Here is a 19,689-nt window from a genome sequence, read left to right as displayed (position 1 = left end):
ATTGTGATGGTATTTAGAGGTGGGGCCTTTGGGAAATGATTAGGTCATGAGGGCAGAAACCTCGTGAATGGGATTAGTACCCTTATGAAAGAGGAATAATATTCCCCAGAGGAATCTCTCACCCCCTTCTGCCATGTGAATACACAGGGAAAAAAACCTTCACCAGACATTGAATTTGCCAGCATCTTGATCTTGGATTTCCCAGCCTCTAGAACTGTGAGATATAAATTTCTGTTGTTTATAAGCCACCCAGTTTATGGTATTTTGTTATAGCAGCCTGAACAGACTAAGACAATTCCCATGAAATACATGTCACTTAACTTTCCTACAGTCCCATTCTTGTTGCAAGCAGCTGACAGGCAAATTTGATCAGATGTAGCGTATCCAATCAAAGAAAGAAGGGGTTTTCAACAAAACACCTAGCATATTTGAAGAAGTAAATTGAAAAAGTTATGCTATCTAATCATCTTAGATACAAGAGAAAGTAAAAAGAAAGTGTGAAAGGACCCTTAGGACAGGGGTTGGAATTTCCTCCCTATGGTTTCTCATATAATTTGTGAAGAAATAAGCACAGAGGTAACTGTTGGATTTGTTGTAATTATCATATATTTAGGACAGCCAAGTTCTGACATGGAGCTGCACTAAATTCAAAGTTAATGTCATAAAAAGCAATGCTTCTCAAACTTTAACATACATATCAATCACCTAGGGGTCCTTTAAAAAAGTACAGACTCTGATTATGTAAGTCTGGGGTGGGGCCCAAGAGTTTGCATTTCCAACATGATCTCATGTGATGGCCGTGATGCAAGGGAATAGAACAATGCTGTGATGAGTCTTTTGAGTATCATGCCCTCGATAAACGGGGAACTTGAATGTTAGATGTTATCTCATCCTTAAAAACATTATCATATGCACAATATAAGATTTAGATCTGAGACTAACTGAAAAATTTCTCTTCAGCCATACATTTATTTCGGCGTCCCTTTAAGCTGTGCACAAATCTGGAGGAGCTGGGCACCGCTACTCTTAGACCTGGGCACGCAGACACCTTGTCCCAGCCCTGCGCCTCAGAGAGTCTTCCTCTTTGAAGTGACTTCTTTGAAATGTTCTAAGTCCTCTTTTGGTGCTGGCCCTGTTTCTCCCTTTGGAGAGCTGTCTGTCTCTCTGTGCACATGGAATTGACCAGATGTCCTGCAGCTCTTGTATGTATGGTGTCATCCTGGGGCTGTTTTCAGACCCCAGTTCTAGGAGAGATGCCTGGTGAGCAGATTGCTGCTGCTGCTGGTTGGCAAGGTATCTCCTCTGCAGGATCATGTGAAATTGGGCTGTTGGAGTGATGCTGACATGCTGATTTGGGGTGATTCACACTTATTTTGGATATAGGTCTAAGTTAGGGCTCTGGGCTATCTAAGGTCCACTGCTCAGGCCATATGTGTGGGCCCAGGCATCCACTTTCACTGTCTATGTGCTAACCATGCTGCCATTTCTGCTGTATAACACCCAAGGGCTCCAGGGGCGGCATCAGGTGTCCTTACTCTCCTTGCCACTGGCATTTAGGACACTTGCCCCATCCCCTTTGTAGGTTCTACACCATGGGTCAAGGAGTCCTTTGGGAGTAGCTGCATCTATCACTTCTGAGGGCTTTCTAGATGTTCTTCACCACAACAATGGACCCTTCTGATGGATGTGGTGATGCTCTGTTCTCCTTGGTTAGTGTTAAGCTCTCCCAGATGAGAAACAGACATTCCTTGCATGAATTCGACTATTTATTTTGTTATGCCTAAAATCCCCTTCCTGCTGGTGGTGATGTATGAGAGACAAGGTGCAGTCAGTGTTGAAAAAGTTCACATTCTAGGAATGCAATAATTATGTCCTAAAGAGTTCAAGGCAAGACATAGAATATGTGTTGTTCCATGATATGCTATAACATTCTAAATGATAAATTTAACATGACCAGAGAACAAATTATTCACGTTTCCTGCACACTCTGGGTCAGGCTTGAATTTGTGGTTATTATCAAAGAAGTGCCATAACAATCTTCGAGTGATTGGAAGCTAGTATTTACAATTAGCATGATGGATGGTGCAAAATCAAGAGTAATGATGTGACTAACATGATACAGATGGTAGTAGAGTGTTGTAGAGGCTAGAAGATTCATATTATTTTAATACAAACATATTGCAAGCACCATGGTGTTATGAGAAATAATAGCATTACTACCGTTTCTTGTGTTGAAAGATATGAAACTGGCAAGAAATGGCTCATTTGATAAGAAAGGAAAAAAAAGAAATGACTCTTGAACCAAACAAGAAGAAATAGCACCTGGATACCAAGAAGAATCTTTACTTGCATCGAGTGGACAATAAATAAATAATTTTATTATTCTAAATCTTCATCAATATATCCCTATACCTCAATGGACCTATGAATTATATAATACTTTTTTTGTGGGGGGGCCACACCACGCAGCTTGCAGGATCTTAGTTCCCCATCCAGGGATCGAACCTGTGCCGCCTGCAGTGGAAGTGTGGAGTCTTAACCACTGGACTGGCAGGGAAGTCCCTGTAATACATTTTTAATCGACTTATTTATATAGACAGGAACCCACAGGAAACATTTGCCCAGGGCCCTGCACACCCTAGAGTTAGCCCCGGAACTTGGATTTTGGTGTTAGTGAGTACCCTTGGGGAGATTTCTGAGATGGAGATTGTCATAGTAAAACATTTGGAAACACACCTGGAACTGACAAGGAAGAAGTCAATAGTCAAAGTATACAGGAAAAATGGGCAAAGAGAGATCGATATTTGTGCTTCCAGGTATTTCTCTGAGTTTCACTCACAAAGGCTTAAAGCCAAAAATTGGATTAAAAAGGGAAAGTTTTTTCTTTGCATATAACGTTGGGATTTCATTTATATGGGTCAGTTCCTAACTCAAATCCTCAGATCCTTTCTCTCACACTCAGAAAAATCAAAACTTCTTACTGTGGCCTGTGTGGTCTCCAACAGTCTGGTATCTCTTTTGGCACATCACCTACAACACTGCCCACTTGCTCGTCCACTCTGGCCTCAGTGGCCCTCATACAGTTCTTCAGAGAAGTTTGTTCCTTCGTCAGAATTTGCACTTTCCTTTCCCTAGATATTTGCACAGGCCATGCTTTCACTTCACACATATTTCTACCCAAAAATGTTAGTTCTCAGAGAGTTCTTCCTTGACTCTACTATTTTATTATTTATTAATTTATTTATTTGGCTGGGCTGGGTCTTAGTTGCAGCACGTGAGATCTAATTCCCTGACCCAGGATTGAACCCAGGTCCCCTGCATTGGGAGCTCGGAGTCTTAACCACTGCACCACCAGGAAGTCCCAACTCTACTATTTTAGAAACTCTCTCTCTTGATATCTGCAGTCTGTTGTTTGTCCTACCTACTAGAATGTGAGCTCCATGAGGCAAGAAGTTTGCTTTATTCACTCATGTTTCCCGGGGTCTAGAACTATGGCTGACACTCAATAAGTATTTGTTAAGTAAATAAAGAGTAAATAAATTGAGAAAAATTGGAAACATCCTAAATGTTATATTACAAAGGAATGGTTAAATATAGTACCATTTAGTACTGTGTGCCCATGAAAAAGGATGAGGTTAAACTCTATATACTGAAAGAAAAGGCTTCGGGCATGTGTTGGTCAGTTAAAAAAGCAAGTTACAGAATATAATGCGTGTCTTGAAACAATTTGTGTAACACATGCAGTAAAAGAATGTAATGTATTTCTCATATATGTGCTTGTGCATGCATTAGAAAAAGATAGGAAGATTGTACATTAATAGTACATTTAGGGACTGGGATTGTGCAGGGCGGGTTTATATTTTTTACTATACATATTCTTCTTTTGAAGTTTTGTAATCATACTTTTAAAATAATACATTTTAAGGTTTCCTCTCATAAAGTTCATAGTTTTAAGGCAAACAATTTAAAGACTATCATGAACAAAAATTATTGCCAAAGTAACAAGGAAAAAAAATCTTAAAACAATAGTACTCTGCTCAGTGCCTCACATACAAAGGTCTCAGTAAGTTTCAGCACATACACCAACACTCCTGTCAAAGAAGCCGGAGTTGGGAGAACCCCTTGTCTCCTCAACATCTGCAAGATCTCTGCTACCACCCAGATCCTTGCTTCCTGAAGGAGGCTCACAGAGACTCAGAGATTAGAAATCAAAACTCTTAATTTTATAACTACAAGAGGTCTTTTTTTTTTTTTTTTTTTTTGCGGTATGCAGGCCTCTCACTGTTGTGGCCTCTCCCGCTGTGGAGCACACGCTCCGGACGCGCAGGCTCAGCAGCCATGGCTCACGGGCCCAGCCGCTCCGCGGCATGTGGGATCTTCCCGGACTGGGGTACGAACCCGTGTCCCCTGAATCGGCAGGCGGACTCTCAACCACTGCGCCACCAGGGAAGCCCAAGAGGTCATTTTTTAAAAGCACAACAACACATTTATCATTTGTTTTTAAGAAATTGTTTTTATTAATGATTTGTTTTTAATCATTTGTTTTTAATGAGGATAAAATAGGAGGATAGTCGATGTAAAAGCAGCCTATAACATGTGTGGAAAAACACAGAAAACAAGATTATTCTTGATGTAGTTGGAATCAGATTTTTCTATTAAGAAATAAAAAAAGACCACTCTCTTTCCCCCTTCATCTCTCAGATCCGTGCTGCACTATTAGGCAGCCAACCTAGTTCCTTTCCCTGTGTTAGCTTTCATTTTTGAAGCTCAAAACTGTCTAAACATTTCTGGTACCAATGATATGTGAAAGCATAAACTACAAAGAAGAGGTTACCATGGGGTTAAAATTTTAGATACTCTGAGATTCAAGAGAAAGTCACCTTTTGAAATGTCATAGTATTTTAAGAGATTATGAAAAGGGCAGAAAGTGTGGAGGGTCCACTCTTGGTAGATAAAAAAGCTATATAAGGGACAAAATCAGGTGAGAAAGCTCTGTTTGGGGCTGATGAAAAATGGAGAAGCTAGAGAAAGCTCCCAAACATTGAGTTTCATAGTTTCATAGGAGTAATCTTTCTGCCTTTTGGAGCACAGCTGCCGGCTTAAACTTGATCTCTAACTGCTCACTCACCCTGTGTACTTGCTGACATTCTGTGGCCTGGCTACAGTTTGGAAAACTACTTTAAGAACAGTCTTAAAACTTCCCTGTGTAAATAAGTTCTTTTTGTATTTATGGTCAGGGAGGTAGCTTTGTCCACATTTAAACGGAAAGAAAAGAAATGAAATCTCTTAAAGAAAAATGACCCTTTTAAGTATGTTTATGTAAGCATAGAAGTTTTTAAGAGGCATGGAATAAAAAATGGATCTATTAAAACTATAGAAATAATCTCAAGAAATAGAAAGACAGGTGATTAGTCTTGTTCATTTGACCACTGTTACTGTCAAACCAATGTTTTTAATATTAGTGGCATTGAAAAATGTGAAATAGAGCTTTGAAGCATTGACTCTAAACTTAGTTCCACATCATTAAGGTGCATACATCTCAGCCTGGAGCACATTTATTCATTTCATTTTGGTTTTGTGGCCAACCACTGCTTCAAATTGAATATCCTGTACATGATTTATGGCTGCCAAGGCACGTTCAGGAAGAAATCTGTATGAAAAAAAGATGAAAAAATTTCAATTTAAAATCTTTGACACCAGAGTTCTTTTTTGTTGTCAGTTAAAAATACCCTGAGAGTTATCTGGTTTGCATTTAGTTTTCTTCTGCTCTTTCTTCACATCTACCTCTCTCTTTTTTTGTGTGTATCCTTTAATACTCACAGTTCAAATATTATGCAAATATAAAGAAAGCACTGATATATACCACTCTTCTCACCTCATATTAGTAAACTATTATATGAAATCTTATGTGAGTAAAGACCTAAAACTGAAGATCTAGGCTTATTGCTGTAACTGTCAATGAATCCTGATGCTAAGAGTTCACAGAGCAACACCACCAGAATCCATTCCATCTGCCTCTCCACCTCTCCTTGAGTTTTTACTGAATATCTATTGATATTATGCCCTCTATAATAAGGTAGACTAAAGTACTTTAAAAACAGGTACTCCCTTTGAGGAGCTTATTGTTTAGCTAAGAGGCTAAACAACAGGCTCAGATGGCTTCACTGTTGAATTCTACAAAATGTTTAAGAAGGAAATAATACCCATTCAACACAAGTTATTCCAGAAAAGAGAAGAGGAGGGAATACTTTCCAACTCAGTTTATGAGGTAAGTGTTATCCTGACACAAAAATCAGACAAAGACATTACAATGCAGGGTTGGTTTAATCTTTAAAACAAGTCAGTGTAATGCACCATATGAACAAACTAAAATAGAAAGACCATAATATCTTAACATATTCAGTAAAAGCATTTGACAAAATCTGTATCTACTCTTGATGAATACCCTCATCAAAGTAGTAATAGAAGGGAACTTCTTCAACCTGATAAAGAGAAAACGAAAAAAATCTATAGCTGATATCATTCTTTTTTTTTTTTTTTTTTTGCAGTACTCGCGCCTCTCACTGCTGTGGCCTCTCCCGTTGCGGAGCACAGGCTCCGGACGCGCAGGCTCAGCGGTATGGCTCACATGCCCAGCTGCTCCGCGGCATGTGGGATCTTCCCGGACCGGGGCACGAACCTGTGTCCGCTGCATCGGCAGGCGGACTCTCAACCACTGCGCCACCGGGGAAGCCCTATAGCTGAAATCATTCTTAATTGTGAAAGACTGACTACTTTCCTCTGAAGATCAGAAACAAAACTTGGATGTGTGTTTTCACCAATCCTCTCTGACATTGCATAGGAGGTTCTAGCCAGTGTGATAAGGCAAGACATAAAAAACATATAGACTGTAAAAAAAAGAAGTAAAGGTGTCTTTATTTGCAGGAAATATGATCATCTGTGTAAAAATGTCTGTTAGAATCTACAAAAAAGCTACTATAAGTGAGTTTAGCAAGGTTGCTAAATACAGATCAAAGTGCAAAAATCAAATATATGCTAGCAACAAACAATGGGAAATAGAAAATTTTTTAAAATGCCATTTGCAATAGCATAAAAACCATGAAACACTTTGGGATAAACCTGACAAATGGTGTGTAAGATCTGTACACTGAAAACTACAAAATACTGTGTAGACATATTGAAAAAGATGAAAAAATAAAAAGATACCTTGTGTTCTTTGTGCTCTTGGATTTGAAGACTCAATATTGTTAATATATGTCTGCTCTCCCCCAATTGATCTATAGATTCAATGCAGTCTTAATCAAAACCCCAGCAGGCTTCTTTATAGACCCTTTATTTTTAGCTAGTTCGCCATATTGCATTCTCTCTTTAAACTGTCTTTCCTTCAGTTAGAATAGTCTCTGGCAAAGACCGGGCAGAGGTGATAGATGAAGTAGAGAAAATGAATCATTCTCTTTTTATAGATTGAGTAAGGTAATAGTAGAGGAAACTTAACTCTTCTCCCCAGGCATGGAGAATTTCCATGGCAACTTTCACAACTGAAAAACTCCATAATGATAGCTCTATCAGTGTTGTAGTATTTTAGGTGTTTTGTGCTGTACTTACCTCTCTAGTGTTAGGAAGATATTGAGATATGATGGAACAAAAATCATTTTCTTATTGGTTAGTATTCCATCTATCAAGCTTCTTGCAACTTCATCTGTCTCCAATACAGGGCATAGTCTGTGATTAAAAAAGAAAAGTTTGGTCCCTTTTGTTGTTTTTTATAATTAACAAAAGCGGGAAAATTGACTTATCTTTTCGCTAATTAGGATTTAAAAGCTTCCAGGGGCTTCCCTGGTGGCGCAGTGGTTAAGAATCCGCCTGCCAATGCAGGGGACACGGGTTAGAGCTCTGGTCCAGGAAGATCCCACATGCCATGGGGTAACTAAGCCCATGCACCACAACTACTGAGCCTGTGCTCTAGAGCCCATGAGCCACAAGTACTGAGCCCACGCACCACAACTACTGAGGCCCACAAGCCTAGAGCCCGTGCTCTGCCACAAGAGAAGCCACCACAATGAGAAGGCCATGTACCACAATGAAGAGTAGTCCCCGTTCGTCGCAACTAGAGAAAGCCTGCATGCAGCAATGAAGACCCAACGGAGCCAAAATTAAAGAATAAATTAATTTATTTTAAAAAAATAATAAAAAAATAAAAGCTTCCAGGATTCACTGCACAAATGCCACCTGCCTTCCCTCCCCCATGCCACGTTGATGTTTTGTTATCACAATCTACTACTTTCACATCCAGTAGGTGTGTTTCATGGCTCACTCAGTCAAAACATCAAAATGGTGGTGAGGAATTAGATAATAGAAGAGAAGTGGGTAGGACTGATCAAAGGACAGAAAGGAAACATCTGGCATCTTTCTTCAGGGCTTGTTAGATATGAGAAGAGAAATCTATAGCTAAGTACACTTGCTTTCTTCTTATGAGAAGAGAAATCTATACCTAAGTACACTTGCTTTCTTGTGGAGGTATCCCACAAAGCTGGATTGTTTTGAGGGCATTTAGTACTTGAGATTCACTGCTGACTTGCCTATGCTGAAGTTTAATGAGAGTTCAAGACATGCATAGGGAGTATTACATTACAACTAGAGGTGTGACCTTGCTTATACTGAAGACTGTATACATGGGTTCTCGAGAAGTATTCATAACCACAGGCCAGTATAGAATGCCCATTAATGCAAGATGATGACAGGAAATTAAAATGTAAATGGATTGAAAGTATTGCACCAAAGTTAAGTTGTCTAGCCATAGGCTGAATGGCTTAGTGAATAAAGGTTTTGCGGAGGAGTTAAGTAAATAGTGACTGTTATAACTTCCCTCCCTGAGATATCATGTGATTTACTTCAGATTATTATGTGATTGAGGTTTCCATGACTTTGAGTGGCAAGCCAGCAGAGAGTAATACAAATCAATAGTTTTCTAAATTATTGGGTACTACCTCTTCCCTCCCTGATTTCCCCTACCTGGGTCTATCAACCCTGTCTCTGAGCCAAGCCATCTCTCTCTCTCTCTCTCTCTCTCTCTCTCTCTCTCTCTCTCTCTCTCTCTCTCTCTCTCTCGGCCTCTCTCTCTCTCTCTCTCTCTACATTAGTATATGAACATGTTAGCCTTTGCCAAGGAAGTTCAGAATCAGGTAGTCTGGGTGAGACCAATTCCAAATTTTCAGCATTGCCTGGGTCAGTCCCCAGGGTCACCCCCAGGAACCCACATACCCGAGGTCATATTAGCCTTATTCTTGTCATCTATTTTGCCTTCCCCTCTGGAAGACCTGGTACTCTGGGCTCACACTAAGCCTGAATGCTTACCAAGAGGATTTGTATTGGGCCCAATTTCCTATTTAAGAAAACTGAGCCCAGAGTCCCAATTATATCATTGTATTTACTTACGTACAGTACCGCGTACTTGTTAAGTACTTGTGTTCTAACACAGTTAAGGACTCAACTGCCAGGGAGTGGCTACAGCTCTGGAGATGACGCAGCTAATTCAGAGTTTCAGAGTCAGTATCTTCAAATGAGGCTGAGCTTTAAAGGGAATTTGTTAGCTCCTCTGAATTATATTTAGGACTAATTCCTTTCCAATAATAAATTGGCTTCAGATTATCAAGCTCAGTATATTTTGTTAACCTGTAGCAGAATGTTTATTAGAATCGAGGAAAATTGTGAAGCAGGTGTATTAATTTTAGGGTCCTTATCCTCACCTTTCTGCTTTTTTCCTCTCCTTTCAGGGCCAATTTCTCCTCTCTTATCGTCTCAAATCCTCCTTTACCAGATACAAAGTACTTGGTCAAGAAATTCACCTTGGACTTCCCTGGTGGTGCAGTGGTTAAGAATCTGCCTGCCAATGCAGGGGACACGGGTTCGAGCCCTGGTCCGCGAAGATCCCACATGCTGTGGAGCAGCTAAGCCCACACGCCACAACTACTGAGCCTGTGTTTAACAGCCCGTACGCCACAACTACCGAGCCGTCGTGCCACAACTACGGAAGCCCGTGTGCCTAGAACCCGTGCTCCGCAACGAGAAGCCACTGCAATGAGAAGCCCGCGCACCACAAACAAGAGTAGCCCCCGCTCGCCGCAACTAGAGAAAGCCCGCGCGCAGCAATAGAAGACCCAATGCAGCCAAAAATAAATAAATTAACTTTAAAAAAAAGAAAAGGTCTCAGTTAAAAAAAAAAAAAAGAAATTCACCTTGACTGAGGGGTTAAAGACTCAGCTTATTGCCGCTTCTAGGAACATTTGCATTTTAAAGGAGGACAGGGTGGTAGCCATGATCAAATGCATGTGGTTATATTTACTAGGTCAATGTTTTCCAAACCTGCCTCCAGAGTTACCTGGTTTCCTTGTAAACAAAGCAAAACAAAGCAAAACATTCTTGGAGCTCGTTTCACTCTACTGAATCAGAATCTCTAAGAAAGAGCCTAAGAACATTTATTTTTTATGTAAGCACAGTGATGCTGTTTAGGATCAGCCAAATTTGGAAAATGTTGGAGTACTTTGTGCTAGCACTGTGGCCAGTGCAGTTGAATATGGAAACGGGGCATATACCTGTGCCTTTCCATACTCTATTGAGGAGGATAAACCGCGAGTGGGAGGGGGGAAGTGAGGTAATATTTGCTTTGGGGGTGTGGTTTCCAGGAGAGGACACTCTTGCCATCACCCCCGAAGCACACCTCTCCATCCTACCCACCCCCATTCTCACTCCCTCTTGACACCTGCGTGTGTGTTGAGTCTTTTACCTGGACACGAATAAACACCCAATGCCTGATTCATTGGCAGCTGATCACTCCTACTAGTCCCTAATGCATTTTTACGCTTTGTTCATCTAATTGCAAAGTGAAAACGTAAAGGCAATACAATAACATTAACAAGAAAAAATGTTTTTCCTTTTTCGTTTTCTATTTTCTCAGTTGACCCACCTAAAAATTTCTCATGTAGATTTCATACCAATTTCTCATGCCATATTTCCATCTTAACTTGATTTTGACCTTACCTTGTGCTTGGGTTTTTGGTGAACCCGGTATTCACAAAAACTGGGCAGAGACACGAGGTTTTGATACCAGTTTTTCCCAAGGCTTCAAATTCTGATGTCAGAGCTCGGTGGAAGCCAACAGCAGCAAATTTGCTGGAACTGTAAGAGAATTATCCACCCCTGTTAGCTAAGGGAAAGTGAAACATTCCTCAGCTTCCTGTGAGAGGAAAATGTTGATTTTGAGAATAAAGCCAAACCCCCAAATCTTCCATTTGGTCATTTATTTTCATTTACATTTTCTTATCTGATTTCACTGAATTCTAAATGTACCGATTTTTTTTATTAGCAGTGATAACAATAGAACAAATTCTAATAACTTTGATTGACTTGCTTACTGCTCATTCTACCTATAAGGTTTTTCCATTCAATCTTTAAACTGCTTTCTAATCAGTTTTTACTGCTGTTTTTATTTTAAAAAATATGAATCAGGAAAATCATGTTTAGAAAAACTATGTAACTAATATCTGTATTAGCAAACTTCTGTGGGACTCTACACATTTCTCCTTTCTTGATAGTTTCTCGTTTGAAATGTGGAGTTCATTTTGGCTTCTTAATTTCATTGTGAAGATCTGGAGTAAAAAGACTTCAGGTGGTGTGGGTGTGTTAGTGTGTGCAAACTTCAACATATTACTTTGTCTTCTTCCTTTGATTTTCTGATATTTAAAATGCTGGTAACAGGGACTTCCCTGGTGGTCCCGTGGTTAAGATTCTGTGCTTCCAATGCAGGGGGTGCAGGTTCGATCCTGAGTTGGGGAACTAAGATCCCACACGCGGCACAGTGCAGCCAAAAAACAAAAAACTAAAATAAAATTCATTTATAAAAAGATGCTGGTAATAAAATATAGAGCCATCTTGAGGATTAAATCAAATAGCATATGCATAATAACTTTATTATCTATAAGGAGCTATGTAATGTTAATTGTATTTTTGACCCAGATGATGACAAGAACCATAAAGTTAAAGGCTGGCTGCTCTCTTAAAGGAAAAGAAAAACGGAAAACAATTATTACATTGGGTTTCCACATTTCTAAACATTAAAACAATACTAAATGTTTAATCTGTGAAATTCTGATTTGTGTTTTAAGATGGTAGAGACAGCTTGAAACAACCATATGTATGCACAAGGACACCTTAACCTACAGTGAAAATTAACTACATCTGTGACTACATTTGGTGTCAGAAATAATTTGGTCCGTGACCAAATTCAACCTTGAACATGGATGTGTAGGTAAGTAATAAACCAGCTAACTACCCACCCGCATCCCCACACACTGATACACATGTATTGGCTATTACAAAAAGAATTGGCCAAAATGTTAACAAATTAAATTTTTCTATGAGGTTGATATAAGACCAGAATAAGGAAATGAGATGCCTTTGAAGGAGTGTATGAAGAAAAGATATTTTGCAAATAGTGTGTCTTTAGGGAGTTCCCACCTTCGTCTCTTTGGTAGAGCATAGAATATGCTATCTGCATCTTTTAATACAGTAAAGGCTTTCTCTCAATCCCTCTCTCTCTCTCTCTCTCTCTCTCTCTCACACACACACACACACACACACACAGACACACAGACACACAGACACACACATGCAATCTTTCATGGCACAAGCACACTGGAAAATGTTTTGATCCAGAAGCCACTCTGTTTAGCTTGTCTTGGGCATGCAGGCCATGGCATAGATTTGTGTTCATTTGGACTTCCTTATATTTTGCTTCTTAGTCTGTGAGTTCCTTTTCTTTCTTTCTTTTTTTTGTTTTTGTTTTTGTTTTTTAGTTCCTTATTTCCTTTATGAGCATCTACTCATTCCAGGATACAATGGAAACATGCTTGGCATTACTGTTTTCTTTCATTGCTCTGTGGAGGAGTTTTCAGAAATCTAAAAATATTTTAAATGATTTTTCATTTAAAACCAGTTTCCTTGTTTTAGGAGAAGTCATTTTTAAGAGTTTATTCTAAACTACTGTATACATTCTGTAAATCCAAATTATCTGCTATGAGATTTTTTTAGTTTTTATTTTTTGCAAGGCATTTGACTTTTTGTTCTAAGAAGATTCAAAAATGAAGAAAACACAATTCTAGCTCTCCAAAAAGAAATAAATAAAATAAAGAAAAATAAAACAAATTACCTGTTATGAGGACTGGAATCTGAAGTCTAATAAAACCTTAAACGTGTAAAAATATATAGCACTGCTAGAAAGTAATACTTACCAATATGGAATAATATAAGGAATCACTCCGTGGCCGCATATTGAAGCCACTGTGACAATGTGGCCATGGTTTCTCTGCATCATCGCTGGAAGAAGTGCCTTTGTGATCTTCAGGATCATTGCAGAACCAAAAGAAACAATGACACAGGTGTTAAGTTTCCAAATTAGGTAGTTTTATTTTTAAGACAAAATGTCATTTGAGACAACTTTTTCGATGAAATGAAATACGTGCCAAGATTCCAGGATTACTTCTCCACCGATGACAGAAATGAAAAAAGATTAAAATGATTGGTTTGAGCTGGCATTGAGTGCTGTACACTGCATACCACATGCCAAGAACTCATCTTAATATCCCTCTTCTTCCCTTCAGAGGGAATCAAAAATCTCTTATGGATCCATCATCTAAACAATATTAAGGGAACAATTCAGAGTTTTCAGAGCTGAGAAAATTCCGTATGGTAATCTGGTATCATGTGATTTTTTTGTTTGTTTGTTTGGGGGTTTATCTTTCTAATGAGAAGAGTTAAAATCTTGCGTACCTATATCAAGTTGAGCAGAAAAAGCTGAGTCCTGTACTGACCCACAGTCATTATGCATCATGATTAGATTTAGTATCTCCCTATTTGTAATACTGTGCATTATATGTTGATGTTACAGGAAACAAAAAGTCTTTCTTTACCTCCAAAAAGCTTTACTGTTTGGTGAGAAATATCAATACTATTTTATGAGAATTTTATAAACCCACCCTATGGACCCTGTGCAAATTCATAGAGCCAGAACTGCCAAACCAAGCCACCCCCAAATTTCTGACCCATAGAAACCATGAGAGGAATATGAACAGTTATTCTGGCTTTAATCCACTAAGTTTTGATATAATTGTTATGCAGCTGTAGACAATGAATACATGGGGTCTCTAAGTAGTTTGGTGGGCATAATAATTAATTCTCATTAGCATGTGTGAGGGGCTTGGGAAAATGGGGGAACACATCTCTTTTTTTCTTCTCTCTTCCAGAATCCAGATCTGTCCTATGTTCCACACTAATATTGAGGCACTGGAAGATTAATTCATATAAATGCTCTCTACAAAGACATATTTCAGTCTCTCACAAAACCAAACAATTATAAGAGGTATGTAGAGCCTTATCTCTAAGCTCCAGCCTGACCTAGAGCTTTGCTCAGAGTTCCAGCCAGAAGAACCCCCAACCCCTATATAACCCAAGTAGTGAGTTCTTTGTCCTTTCTGTTCTAAAATTCCATGACATGAGGTCACAAGTGAATGTATACTGTATGTATTTTCTCTAAAGCACTGACAATCCTTAGGAAAGCTCCATGAATATTTTTTGAGCGCCCAGTACATGCCAGGCTTTGTGTTAGGTACTGGTGGATAAGGCAGACTAACTAGCCTACATTCTGGTGAGTCATGTCCCCTTGAAATCTGTGCCCTTCTGTCAGAGACACGAATATTGGATGATTGTTGTTTTAAGGCAAAGATATGGAGTTTCCCATCCAGAAGATGTGAACTCAATTATGAACTTCATGTACCTTAAGAGGAATTGTCAGACATACACAAACTAGGAATATTTCTGACTCACGCTCACCCAAAAATGTCCTAGGATGTTGACCTCAAAAGTTTTGGTAATTTCTTCATCCTTTGTACTAAGAAGGTCAGCTGGATATACTGCCCCAGCATTATTCACCACGATAGTTACATCACCCACCTCTTTCTTTACCTGTTGAAATAGAAAGAACACATTCATTGGGTGTACTATGGAAACTCAAAGTTTTGGGGCTGATATCATCCAGGGATTAGATTCTTTATTCTGTTTGATGAGATCTCTCAGAGTTCAGGTAGGAAAGAGCTTTAGTCCAAAGAGTGGTTGCCAAGGAGACACTGTCATAAAGCTGGGTAAACTGTTTTTTTAACATCTAAATTTCAGTACCCAGTACATCATAGATATTTTTTGAAACTTACCAGTAAAATGAAATTAATATTTGTGTTGATTGATATATCTGTTCTAACCAAATATTTTAAAAGTGCTAATTGAGTAATCCTGTTTTCACTACCTACTAGCTACATGACCTTGGTCTGACATATCAGTTCTTACCAAATATTTTTAAAGTACTAATTGAGTAATCCTGGCTCTGCCACCTACTAGCTACATGACCTTGGTCTGGCTTAAACCCTCTGAATCTGTTTGCTCACCTGTCAAATGAGGTTAAGAGGGATTAAATCAAAGGGTACAACCATTTTCAGAGTGCTTGGTCCATTGTATTTGATATTTACCCTTAAAAATTGTTATAATAATTATTAACATTATATTTTCTATAGAAAATTAGATTGGCACCAACATAAATAAAATCTCAAAGAGGAAATATTTAAAGGAAAAAATAAAGGAATTACTGTAAAAGTAATAGGACTAAAATGAAAGTAGAAAGTTATCCTTTTCCCTGGTGATAAAACTTTTCTCTGTCACTCTGTGCAGCTGCTCAAACTTCTGACCAGAATGAAATCGATTAATAATATGAAACAATAATAATAGGCAGAGTTGAGTGGATTATATGGAAGGAAAAGGTCTATGTCCTTCCTTGTTCACACAACTACCTCAGCAGAGGCTAAAAAAAAAAAACAAATCTAATTTAAATTAGGTAGTCATAAAGAACCTTTTCATATTCCATGTAAGGGGACACAAAATTATGGGAAGAAATTTGTATTCTGAAGTCTCACCTGGTTTACAGAGTCATAAATCTCTTCTCTGTTACTGCAGTCTACCACAAACACATGTGTAATGGCCCCTAGTTTTCTGCATTCAGCTGCAGTTTCCTCAACGCCATGCTGTACTTGGAAAAAACAAATTCCAAAAGATGTAGGTCAGTGAGGGGACAAGAGTGAGGGAGAAAGCATTGGAGAAGAAATTTTTTTTAAGATTAAAATTCACGTCCAAAACGTCCCACTTGTTTGTAAGCAAATTTCCTGAAAGGCACCGCTTGCCTAACTCACAGAGATTATACCTGGCTTTTCTGCCAGGGAAGGCTCATGTTAGTCTCATGTGTTTTCACTTGTTTTGCTACACTCCCATAGCTTAAAGAACACGCTTGGGCTTCCCTGGTGGCGCAGTGGTTGAGAATCCGCCTGCCGATGCAGGGGACACGGGTTCGTGCCCTGGTCCGGGAAGATCCCACATGCCGTGGAGCGGCTGGGCCCGTGAGCCATGGCCGCTGGGCCTGCGCGTCCGGAGCCTGTGCTCCACAACAGTGAGAGGCCCGCGTACCACAAAAAAAAAAAAAAAGGACATGCTTGAAAGATGTTGCTCTTTGTGGTGTCATGAAAGGAGATGTTTGAGTATGGAGAAGAATACTCAACAATATATTTAACATATGTTTGTTGAGCACCAACTATGTAATAGGCAGTAAAGCACCTAGCAGATTGTAAAAATTTTAGGATTGTGTGCATGTGAGAGAAGGCACGAAGAAATTCTGTCACATATTCTTCTTTGTTTTTTATTTGGTTTTTGCCTTGCCAGACCTTTAAAAAATACATTCCTAGCTCAACAGTCTGCTCTGGGGCCAGGTTTGGTCCATTGGCTGTAGTTTGCTAACCCCTGTTCTTGCCTATCCTGTGAGGTATTGGGTTGGCCAAAAAGTTCGTTCGAGTTTTTCTGTAAGATGTTCTTTCTGTTACAGAACATCATACAGAAAATCCCGAACGAACTTTTTGGCCAATCCAATATTATTCCCATTTCAGATAAGGAAACTGAGGCTGAGAGAAATTGTCTGCTCAATTTAAACAGTTTGGAAGTACCCTGGCTCCTGAGTCTATGTTATCAAACCTGCATATCATGGCATAAAAATCACTGCTAAGGTCTCAGTTATGTTCCCTTCATCAAACCATCCTGATGGGGACTTCCCTGGTGGTCCAGTGGTAAAGAATCTGCCTTCCAATGCAGGGGACGCAGGTTCGATCCCTGGTCAGGGAACTAGGATCCCACATGCCGAGGGGCAACTGAGCTCTTGCGCTACAACTACTGAGCTCGTGCGCCTTTACTAGAGAACCTGCGTGCAAACTACAGAGTCCACGTGCCCTGGAACCAGCACGCTACAACTATAGAGCCCATGAGCGCTGGAGCCTGTGCACCACAACTAGAGAGAGAAAACCTGCATGCCACAAGTAGAGAGAAGCCCTCACGCAGCAATGAAAGGTCCCACATGCTTCAATGAAGATCCCGCGCCACAACTAAGACCCGGCACAGCCAAAAATAAATATATAAATAAAAAATAAATCTTAAAAAAAAAAGCTATTGGGTGCCATGACCATAATCCTCTTCCAACTCTCTCTCTGCAACTAGATGTGATGGGTAATATGGCACTAGTACTTTAAACAACAAAAACAACAACAAAAACCCCATCCTGATGCATATGTAGAGTAAGGCTCCAGGGAATTTAGTTACCAAACTTTGAGAAAGAAAAATACAAATATAAGCAAACGTTACATCAAATAAGTTTTTAAACACCTGTCTCACTTGCAACTTTAAAAGGTGGGTAAATGTATCCAGTACCTTATTAATATCCCACAGAACCAGTCTGCTCTTCCGTTTTGCAAATTCATAGGCAGTTTGCCTTCCTATTCCATGCCCAGCTCCTGTAATGAGAACAATCTCCCCAGCCACAGATTTTCTCCTCTGGGGAATGAAAACCTTCACCAAGGATTCTAAGTAGGAGTAGATGATGATGATCAGAAGCAGGAGGAGATCCAAGATAATATTCATGGCTCTGCTCTGTACTCTTCTCCTCTGGTTCAGTCCCTGTCTATTCCCAGCAAAGAGCCACCCTCTTCAGAGAGCTCTAGGGAAGAGCTGTGTTCCAGGTGTTGATGGGACTGGCAGAGGTAAGCTAGATTTGCAGGCAGCCTTTGTCCATGTGTTCTAATGCATTAGATACACTTTGAGCTTTTGAAGTGGTATCAATTGCCAGTAAAAACTTGGCACGGGGATAAGGGAACTCAAGAGAAAGTCCTCTCTGGATTTTCTTTTTGGTTGTTGTTGTTTAATACTATATTTTATTAGTTTTCAAGCACTGATTTGACATCTATATACCTTGATTTAAAAGTTTATATTTTATTTTGTATTCAGCTCATACTCAATTTTAAAATGAATGCAAGCATAGTATAGGGCATAAGTTATTTAAAAGTAAACCATTTATCATTGGAGTGAAATCAGGTCATGGGATTTATGGTAGCTAACAGTTCAATGAAATGGTGCCCTCTTATTGTATCTATCATTCCATTTCTCTACATTTGCACCTCCATCGTCCATGCCTGTTCCCATGTGCTAATTGCTATTACATTCCACAGTAAAGGCATAGTTTTAAACTTCCTCTACTTTCAGGAGACACACTTTTCTTGCAGTTCAGTTTATGAACAAAAATGATCAATATTGGGGCTTCCCTGGTGGCGCAGTGGTTAAGAATCCGCCTGCCAATGCAGGGGACACGGGTTCAAGCCCTGGTCTGGGAAAATCCCACATGCTGCGGAGCAACTAAGCCCGTGCGCCACAACTACTGAGCCTGTGCTCTAGAGCCCTAGAGCCACAACTACTGAAGCCCGCGCACCTAGAGCTCGTGCTCCGCAACAATAGAAGCCACCGCAATGAGAGGCCCGCACACCGCAACGAAGAGTAGCCCCTGCTCTCCGCAACAAGAGAAAAACCCACACGCAGCAACAAAGACCCAACACAGCCAAAAATAAATAAAATAAAATAAATTTATTTAAAAAAATCAATATTTATTACTGTAGTGAAATCAATACTCTGATTTATTTGTCCAAAGTTAATTAGGACCAATTCTTTTTATTCTGCTAATAAAAAAACTCACTTTTTTAAATTCAGGAGATCATTAGCACCTTTCTTTTATCATTCTTAAGCAGCTCTCTGGCATAATATGGACTTACTTTCTGAGAAGCAGTTCTGTTCTATGTTTCACCATGGCAACTGAAAAAAAGATGCACAACCTAAAATATGAGAATTATGTTTTATTTGGTGGCCTCACTGAGGACTATAGCCTGATGTTATACCCTCTCAGACAGTGTACTGCTCCAAAGAAGTAAAGGAGGAGCTGATACGGATAGAGTAAGATAATCAAATAGTTAGTTTAGGGAATTCCCTGGCGGTCCAGTGGTTAGGACTCTGTGCTTTCACTGCTGAGGGCCCAGGTTCAATCCCTGGTTGGGGAACTAAGATCCCGCACGCTGCATGGTGCAGCCAAAAAAAAAAAAAAAAAAAAATTAGTTTAGAAGTCCCACTAGGGGACTGTAGATAGAGAGGGAACTTTAGGGGGCTTTGGGAAACCACAGTAAGTTAACGATCACTCAAGAAAACAATGGGAAAATCTTGAAACTTTGTGGGCTTGCTTGA

The 19,689-nt window shown here is 39.5% G+C and overlaps 1 protein-coding gene across 1 annotated transcript; it reads right to left on the bottom strand.

Annotated features, from left to right (window-relative positions):
- Nucleotides 1–5,559: 5,559 nt before the first annotated feature.
- HSD17B13 (hydroxysteroid 17-beta dehydrogenase 13) lies at nt 5,560–18,048 on the bottom strand. Its single transcript, XM_007120186.1, has 7 exons — nt 17,839–18,048; nt 16,011–16,118; nt 14,884–15,015; nt 13,287–13,393; nt 11,038–11,175; nt 7,606–7,722; nt 5,560–5,650 (listed from the first exon to the last, which is right to left on the bottom strand). The coding sequence occupies exons 1-7, from the start codon at nt 18,046–18,048 to the stop codon at nt 5,560–5,562; spliced, it is 903 nt and encodes a 300-aa protein (XP_007120248.1).
- Between the last annotated feature and the right edge of the window lie 1,641 nt (nt 18,049–19,689).

Source organism: Physeter macrocephalus, chromosome 7 (genome assembly GCF_002837175.3).
Source record: "Physeter macrocephalus isolate SW-GA chromosome 7, ASM283717v5, whole genome shotgun sequence".
Lineage (NCBI taxonomy): Eukaryota > Metazoa > Chordata > Mammalia > Artiodactyla > Physeteridae > Physeter > Physeter macrocephalus.
The sequence above is the reverse complement of the archived record's forward strand: the minus strand, read 5'-3'. Positions and strand labels throughout refer to the sequence as shown.